Raw genomic sequence first — 9764 nt, 5'->3', positions numbered from 1 at the left:
GTTGTCTTAATGGGTCAAAACGCGTGTGCATTGGAGCAAAATCCTCTCCTGTCAAGTAGTGACGTGGGTCATAGTTTGTCTTCTTGTGCCTCTTAGGGCCTCTGAGTACCGAGAACTAAAAACAAAAACATTTCTTTTTTTAATTTCCTTTTCAAAAGACAAATCAATTGTACAAATTACAAAGGGTTTGAATGGTCACGTGGAATCTGTCAAAGTAGGGCTGTCTACACCTTTGTTTTCTTTCCTTTGCAGTGGTATTGGTTCTCCTTCAAATGTTCTTGTTAGCCTAGGTGTAACCCTTCAATAGAAAATTCAAATTACATTACCTATATTTTAAAATGACTAGTCAATGATATCCCATTAAAATATTATAAAAAGTAATAACTTTTCATTTCTAAATAATATGAGATCTCATATACTATCTATCCATATCCTTATCATATGGGGTGTCACACTAAAATTTTTTCTAGATTTATTTGGGACAAGTTGATAAATGTTAGGTTTTTTTAAATGTTTTGTCTTCTTTCGATTTGTTTTTAATATTTGATTGACATCTTGAACAAAAGTTTTCAGTGTTTAATCATGATGAAAATGTTTACCCATGATAAAGATTATCATTATTAATTATAATATTACTAGGTACGTATTTATGTAGTTGTTTTAATTTATCTCGATATTAAATGGAAAATAATATATATATATATATATTGCGCTCTTAATTTTAATTTAAAGTTAGTAGATTGTTTCAGTTTTTTAATGTTTATCATTTTTAGTTTTCTTAATTCATGTCTTTTTTTCTTTTTTAATCATTCATTTGAAATTTATCGAGTTTTAGAAGAAGTTAAAAGAGTTTATAAGTTACCTCACAAGCTCCTTGGTTTTCCTTTATTCGAGTGAAATTCGTAAGATTTAATATAGAAATGAATAAGAATATGAGGAAAGAAGAACAAGGTGATCGATAAAATCTTATGGATCAAAGTATTAACATGATATCAACATAGAACAAAAAACCCTAGATTACAATGGGCGCAAATATGGGGTTTTTTTTTTTTTTTTTTTTTCCTAAGTTCAATTGGGTAAACGAGCCAAAGATATACAAATTTCACATAGAAATATGGAAAATTAAGCTCCCTACGTTTCCACATTTCTCAATACACATTAGGTAGCAAATTATATTCTGATTCTCCTAAAACAAGAAAGGAGAATATACTTTATGAAACTTTTCTTAATTTAATTCGCAACTTAAAATATTATTTTTTGTTATATGGTATATATATTTATATATTTAATGTTTTGCTAAGAATTTGGATATGTTCAATCTTGTTTCCCCTCTTGAAGACGTGTTTCGCACACCGGGTACTGGGTTCAATCACCTGCAACACAGAAAAGCTCATGGGCTCGGAGTTTTTGGGTAACCTCTGATACCAAAGTTAGTATTTACTTAGAGAGAATTCTTGTAGAACAATAATGTGGAATCCTTGTTCTCACTTGGTGTCGTGCTTTTATACCATTTGTCGGGAAGCACACATTTTGTATCTCATGTCAGGGCCCAGTGCCTCACATATGGGGCACCATGCCATAGTCTTTAATGTGGCATGGCTTCCTAGGCAACACCTTAGCGACATATGGGTGGAACGACCACTTTCCGTGTACTCTATCAGAGGCAAGAGGACTAGTTGCGATCCCTGTCCACGTCTTGGATATCATCCTTAAATGTGATGTGGCCTTTTTGCCACATGCATCATTCTTTCGTGTCATTCGACTCATGGGCCACCTGTGTCAATAACCCCTAGGCCTTCAAAGTAGACCTAACTCGGCTCAAGAAGGATTCTAGCCTTCCAATTGGGCTCGACCCAATGAGGAATACTAATATCCCTTATGAGGTTGGGTAGTCTAAGGACTTGTCCCGCCTGTTGAGCGCTGGGGAAGCCAGGCGATCAAAGGACCTTTCCCGCCTGTTGAGCGCTTGGGGGGCATCCTTGGATTGCCCGACCTCCTAGGCAATCAATAAGCGGGAAAGGTCCTTGGACCACCTGACCTCTCAGACGCTCAACAGGTTGGACAAGTCCTTGGACTTCCCAACCTCACTCCCCGCACTTCTCTCATGCATGCAAGGGGGAGAGTAAACTGAGAAAGAAAGGGAGGAGATGAATAAGGCAAATAAGCTAGAAAAAAAGTAGTCTCTGTTCATTAATGAAAATGGAACATCTTCGTGCATAAAAAAAAAAAAAAAAGTCAAAACTTTTTACGTTGTCAACCAGGGGGCATGTCCGACATTAGATCCTTGCCTACAATATTGCCATATCGCAACGCCTCTCGATTCAATTGAAGTGACATCAGGTCAAGAGAGCTCAAGTCTTCCTAGGGATTTTCTAGCAGATGATCCCTCAGCCTGTCCAGGCCCTCCTTGAAGCTGCAAGCCAAAGCTCCGTTGTGAACACCCTTTGCCTCCGATATCTGTGTGAAAATGCAAGTAATCACCTCTTGGGCGCCTGCCAGGTCAGACCTCAGGGCCTCCAACTCCAAGTCACGACAATCCAGCTCATCCTTGGAGGTAGCCAACTCAGACTCTAACTCCTTTGCTCGAGAGTCTCGCAAATGCAAGTCGGCCTTCCAAATCTCTCACCTACCTAACTCAGGAGTCAAGAAGAGACTACTTGTGCTTCCAAGACTTAGTGAGATCGATGTAAGACTTGTGAAGCCAATTGTGCAACCACGTCGAAGTCATATTGTTTGGTCAGCCACAGATTCTCAACTTGAAGCTCCTGGTAGGACTTCTGGAGTTCAGCCGACTGGTCATGCAGGTTGTCGTGCTCCTCCTCGAGAAGCACCCACTCGAGACAATACTGATTGGCATCCTCCGAGGACTTGACTAGGTCGGCCTGAAGGATTGCCTTCTCCCGACCTAGTCAAGTCCTCGGAGGAGTCTTCCAATCTTCTTTTTTTTCAATCGGCCTAAGTCGAGCTTAGCAAGGACTTCCTTCATCTCCTTATTCTCCTTGTTTGCCTTGCGAACCTACAGGCAAGCAAGGATGGCAAGAGAACGCAGCGCCTGGACTTCTTCCTCCAACTCTTCCCTACAATAAAGGCTACCAACTGCTGCACTCCCTGGCAAGTCGGACAGATTAGAATGGAGTGAATAATAAGCAAAGAAAAATAGAGAAAAGGTGAATTTTCTGAAGATAGGAAGCCCTTAAGCTTACTGGCTCTTCCCGACTGATGGCATCGGCCTGAGTCCTGTCAAAACCCGAATCAACTCTCGGGGCCTCACTCCCACCAGCTTCATAGGATGGTCCCTACACCCCAACTTCCATGAAGGAGAGAATCCAGCGAAAAAGGACTGTCGCATCTATCAGGAGAGATCTTGAGGTCGACCGTGATGTTGTCCTCCCACGCTCGTCCGAACTAGCCGACGGAGTCCCTGCTACCCTTTTGAATGACGAAGGTCGGCATGGGTATGGCCTATGTATTGCACGTGACGCAATCCTCGGGCACCTACCCAGATGCCAACGTTGCCAGGACTTTGGCATCGCCCATGCCTCCCCTGGACGCCGACCCCTGCGAGACTCCTACTTGGCCAACGAAGTTGCTCATCGACACTTGCTCCAACAAGCCAGCCATGTTGTCACCACCTTACATCTTAGCTTCGTGGCCAATGATAACCTCCAGCTTAGGTGTCTCATCGGCTAGACACTCAGCCTACACTTCTTGCTCGGACCTGGCCAAAGGACCCTCACCCCCCCCCCCCTCAAAAGCAACTGCTCCAGTCCCAATCCCCAGCATCGAACCCTCAAAAGGGTGCCCACTGAGGTCCCCCGTGGCCCATAGATCACCAAGGGTCTCCTCCTTGGCCAAGGATGTCTCTCCTCCCAGTGCCTCCAACGAGACGATTTTAGGCTCTAAGGACCCACAGAAGGGAGACTCGAGAATAGAGACCCTGTCCTCACTAAGATCGAGGACCAGAGGGTGACCCGAAGATTCCCCTGTGTGAGGAGAACGGATGCCATCACCATCGTCCAAAGACGTCGGCGCCTCGGCACAGTGGCCTCTACACGATCATCAGCCCCCTCACCAATTTCGATCATCTCCAAGGAGTCGTCGAGCAGTGGAACGAAGACTCGAGATTCCTTCTGAGCAGGATCCAAAAAGGCTAGGAAGAAAGCCATTTCAAGCTCCTTCTCTCCTTGACTAAGGATCTTGGTTTGCCTCACGTTGCTCGGCAGGGTAGCGGACAACACAGGTCTAGAAGAAGAAGAAGAAGGGGGCAATGGGCAAACCAGCGACGAGTTGCCCTTCTCGAGATGCCCCCATTACATTCGAAGAGGACCGCCCCATGTGGCTCGACAAGGTAGAAGATGTTGCCAGCCGAAAAGTTGAAGAAGGAGAGGTGCGCGAGGAGCCACCCACTGGACCTAAAGTGGGTCGTCCACCCTGAGAAGACTACTCTAGGGGATGTAACTAGGGCAAGTTAGAGCTGCTGTCACTAGACTCCCATAGGTCGCGATCCGCCTCGATGTGAGGCTTTTTCCCTTTCCCTTCCAACGATGGGCTAGAGGGCCTCTTTCGATCTTGGTGCACAGGGGACCACATCGGAATACGGCGGCCTTTGAATCGGGTATGGGCTAAGGGTGCTAAGAATCTGCCTATTTTGGCATTGAGCAACAAGGCATTAGTATGGAGCTCCTCCGGGTGCGATTTCACCCAGACGTAGACAGTAACCAACTGAACCTCCTCCTCGGTTGGGGTCAAGCAAATTTCCTGATCCTCCAACACGACCCTCTAAACTGCACGGACAAGAAACTGGCGGCGAGTGGCCTCAAGGGCGGGAAACTCCCAATCTTGGCCCAACACAAAGAAGAAGTGCATGGTCCAATCCTTGATGCGGGAGAACCGAGGCTTCAACCGACCAACCAACCATAAGTCACAAGCGAGATAGAAAGCTGCAGAGGTTATCGTCAAGACATCGCAGCCCGTGAGTGAGGATGAACTCCCTAGCAATGAGGTCTGGGTAATCCACTTATGTGTCCTCCAACACCTTGCACAAGACAATGCGACAACACATGAGGATCCTCCCACGTTAGGGTGGAGTTACGAAGGAGCCAACCGGAGAAAGTCTAAGAAGTCTCGAGCAGGCTGCCATAATGGGAGCCGCAAACTGTTGGAGAACATGGAGGGATATAGCACCACCCTCATGGCATAACCCTCTGAATCTACAGTCCCCTGACGAGCCATCGAGATCTCCAAGACGATGGAGTCCGACACCCAATAAGAAGACCTCAAAGACCTTAGTTTAGCGGTGGTGACGACTGAAGACCAATGGTGCCCCTCAAAGTACTGCGAGTCATCGTGAACCTCAAGGGGATCCAAACCTTCGGGGGTTTTGAAGGACCTCAACGGATGCGACGAGCGTGAGCCTCGGGAAGCAAGGCGAGAAACATTCTTAGGAGCCATTAAAGGAACTAAAGGAATTGGTCAGAGGAGATAGAGGAGGAAAGGAGAGCAGAGAGATAAACGACACATAGTGAATTTGAAAGTTTGAGAGCAAATGAAGAGAAGCAAACCAGGAGGGACAAAGTCCAAGTATAAAGAGAAGCCTACACTGAATGGACTTCTCTAGACAAAAAAGCGACACACGTAGTATAAAGGTAGCTGACAAGGAACGGGCCTTGCGATTCACGCTGCACGAAGGGACATGGGGTATCAGTCGTCACATGCAATCCAAGCGTGGGAAGATGGACGGGCGCACACAACAGGTGACATGTCAATCAGACATTACAAACCACCAAGACGCCCTTGAGAAAGAAATTCCTACCGTACACTTATGGGAAGAATTAACGGGATAAATAAAAGGGATATTAGTATTCCTCATTGGGTCGGGCCCAACTAGAAGGCTAAAACCTTTATCGGGCCAAGTTAAGCCTACTCTGAAGGCCCAAGGGTTATCAACACAAGTGGTCCATGAGTCAAATAAAACGAAAGAAGGGTGCATGTTGTGAAAAGGCCACGCTGCATTTAAGAAATTGATCCGAGACGTGGACAAGGATCGCAGCCAGTCTTCTTGCCCCTAATAGAGTACACGGAAAGTGGTCGTTCCACCCACCTGCCACTAAGGTGTTGCCCAGGAGGCCATGCAACATTAAAGACAACGGCATGGTACCCCATACGTGAGGCACTAGGGCCTAACATCAGATACAGAATGTCCCATGCCTGACAAATGGTATAAAAGCACGATATCAGATGAGAACAGGGATTACGCATTACCATTTTATTCTTCTCTCTAAGGAAATACTAATTTTGGCATTGAGTTACCCATAAATCCCAATTCCATCAGCTTCTCAGTGTTGCTGGTGATTTAGCCCAATATCTGGTGTGCGAAACACATCTGTCTTCAACACCCCCAATTCGTAGGAATGGTGGAGTCTTCCATCACTTATTAATAGAATCACTTTTTAAAATATATAAAGAGTCTAAAATATTTCGTTTTTTCAAACAAATAAATACTATTCATTTCAAGTAAAATAGAGAAGATCTTATTTCATAAAGTATTACCTAGCAAAAAAAAAAAAAAAATGAAATTAATTGAGCTTCAAACTTGAGCTTTTATTTGGTTCATTTAATTAACAGATGAGTTAAAATGAACGTCTTTAAGGAATCTTACCCATACTATATACCAATCATTTGTTCTGTCTAGTAACAATGACCTCATAGACGACCCGTTCAACACCGGATCCATATCAACGATATCAACGTTACAAGTAGTTTTCACGTGGGAGTTTTTTTTAGGTATAAATACATTCTTGATTATTAAAAGTTATATAGTTTACCCTTCAAATTAAACTCGAGCGTTCTATTTTCAAACTATCAAATAGTTATAGAAAATTTCTATAAACTAAACTTTCATTTTACTCCTATCGCACAGTAAGGAGATGACATAATCTATCAACCTTTGAATTTAGGACATAACATTACTCAAAAATTATATTTGAATGCCTAGAGTTCAAAACATCAAGAAGTAGAGTGAGAGAGAGATGGATACACAAAAATAATCTTGTAAAATTTATAGAATAATACTTTAAAAGATTTATTCATTACAACCGTAGATCTTCTCAGACCTACTTTATATTTCTATCTCATTTGAGTTGTAAATTTAGGTCTCGTTTGAATATAAAAAGTATTTTATCTCGTCTTGTCTCATCTCATCATTATAATTTTTTTAAATTTTCACACAAAATATAATAAACAATTCAATTTTTTCAAATTTGAAAATAATAATAATATTATAAAATAATATTCTAATAATATTTTATTCAATTTTTAACTTTTATCTTAACTCATCTCATCTCAATTTACTATGCAAATGACATCTATTTTTGTTAGAGGTTAAGGCTCGGTTTGGATTGAGAGTTAATCTTAACTTATATCATCTCATCTAATTATTATAATTTTCACAAATGTTCACATAAAATATTATAAATAATTTAACATTTTTAAATATTAAAATAATAATCATATTAAAAAATAATTTTTTTTTTAATTTTTAAATTTTATCACAATTTATCTCATTTTAATTCACTGTACTAACCTAACGCGACCTACATCATCAGTTTGAAGATTTGATATACAAAGAATTGTTTATTCTATATTATAGTAACACCCGACCACCTGGTGACAGGCATTTTCGAACACTACATTTACAAAGGAAATTCCCCGTACCTTTCAGTACTTACGAGCCATATTATAACTTCAAATTCTTTTACTCAGATTTTCTCTCAGCTTGCCTTCTTATGCATTCCATTTCCATGGCCGGCCTCTCTCTCTCTCTCTCTCTCTCTCTCTCTCTCTACTATTATATATTCTGCCCTTTGAAAACCTCCTCAGTAAGTCACTCCTCAAAGCAAAGCCATCTCAGAAGACATGGCTAAACGTCTCAAGCTTAGGTTCCCTCGTTTCATTGCCTCCTTCCAATCCCTACAAATTTGTCGTTCCAGAGACCCTTCTAATCTCCCAGAAGTTCCATCGCCGGCGATTTATCGGGTGTCTACAGTCAACCAAAGAGCATTGGACACCGTGTACCCTCCCAAGGTACTGGCGCCACCGTCAACACCAGAACAGTACCCTCTTCATAAACGCCGGGTTTCGGCGAAGCTCATATCCGTCGGCTGCAGCCCCCAATCATCACCAGTTCACACGTGGAAGAAGGAAGCTCAAAGGTCCACCGCAGTGGCGGGAAGGCATGAGTCCAAAACTCGTCGCAAGAATCACATCCCGGACATCAAACCGGCGGTTTCGAAAACCGAAAGGGAGAAGAACAAAGGGATTGTCCGTACGAGCATTCCTCTCGGAGACTGTAGCTGGTGTAGCGATGTAGACGAAGAGAGCGAAGCGCTGCTTTCTTTCTCAAGGAGCTTCTCGAAGGACATGTCTCTAGAATTCCTTTGCTCGGAGGAGAAGGCGAGGGAGGAATCCAAGAAGAATTCGGAGATGGAGAACGTAAAGAAGGCACGGAGGCTGAGACGATACGCTCTGAAAACCGAATCAACAACGGCGGGATCAAATGCGTCGGTGTTGAGGAGGATGGCAACGTGCACGGCGAACGGGAAGGTGAGGGAGAGCTTCGCGGTGGTGAAGAGGACGGAAGAGCCGTACGAGGAATTCAAGAGGTCGATGATGGAGATGATATTGGAGAAGCAGATATTGGGGGCGGAGGAATTGCAGGAGCTGTTGCAGTGTTTTTTGACTCTGAATTCGAGGCTTTATCACGGAGTAATCGTGGAGGCATTCTGCGACATTTGGGAGGTCTTGTTCTGCGACTCTCCTTGGGGCCACCGAGCCTCCGTCGGATTTTGATTTTTTTCAAGGGGGAGAGACAATCTTATTCAATCAAAATTATATATATATTTTTAGCAATTTTTAAAGCAAATTTGATTTTCTTTTTAATTTCTTTGTCTTCTTTATGCATATTATAATTTCACTTTTGTGACAAGAAAATATGTAAAATTACTCTGTATTTTAGTTGTGATTTTCTCTTTTTATCTTGGCATTGTATAAACTATGGGAAAAACTAGTTTGCCCCCAATTTAAAAGAATTATGACTAGAGGTTGCAATATGCGACACGATCCATAATCCAACATGAACACGATACGAAATTAATCAGTTTAGGTTTGATGTTAATGGGTTTGGGTCAAAACGGCTTGACTCGTTAAGACACGATTTATAAACAGGTCAACCTGCTAAACACAAAATCAACTCGTTTTGAATTAATTTCAAAATTAAAATGTTATTATTGTTAAATTGTAATATTGGTATTTCTTAGTATGCATATATTTTTATTATTTTTTATTGTTGAGATTGTAATTTTAGACCTATACTCATATTTGTTATTGTATGGTCTATAATATTGGTTTAATTATATGTTAAGATTTAAAAAAATTGATATATATTTTTTAAAGATATTGTGGTTATTAATAAATATAGATTTTATCTTTTATGTGAAATTATGTTAATCAGGTCAAATGAGTTATGCGTTTTAATTCAACCCATTTACATGAACGAAACAAGTGTAAATGAATCGTGTTGTGTTAGCATATTTTTAATTAATTATTAAACGGATCAAAACGAATGACACGACACGATCCATTATCTATATAGATTAAATTAAGATTTGAAAGTTTGATACGTTTAGCTTAATAAATTAAATTCGGATTGACCTATATAGTCGAATGTTCATGACTTGACACGACTCGAAAATACGATTTGTCATCCC

General features: G+C 41.6%; 1 protein-coding gene across 1 annotated transcript; it reads left to right on the top strand.

Annotated features, from left to right (window-relative positions):
- The first annotated feature begins 7747 nt into the window (after positions 1 to 7747).
- Positions 7748 to 8975, top strand: LOC121242123 (transcription repressor OFP7-like). Its single transcript, XM_041140030.1, has one exon. The coding sequence runs from the start codon at positions 7915 to 7917 to the stop codon at positions 8845 to 8847; it is 933 nt and encodes a 310-aa protein (XP_040995964.1). The 5' UTR covers positions 7748 to 7914; the 3' UTR covers positions 8848 to 8975.
- The last annotated feature ends 789 nt before the right edge of the window (positions 8976 to 9764 follow it).

Source organism: Juglans microcarpa x Juglans regia, chromosome 8D, assembly GCF_004785595.1.
Source record: "Juglans microcarpa x Juglans regia isolate MS1-56 chromosome 8D, Jm3101_v1.0, whole genome shotgun sequence".
Taxonomy (NCBI): Eukaryota; Viridiplantae; Streptophyta; class Magnoliopsida; order Fagales; family Juglandaceae; genus Juglans; species Juglans microcarpa x Juglans regia.
The sequence above is the reverse complement of the archived record's forward strand: the minus strand, read 5'-3'. Positions and strand labels throughout refer to the sequence as shown.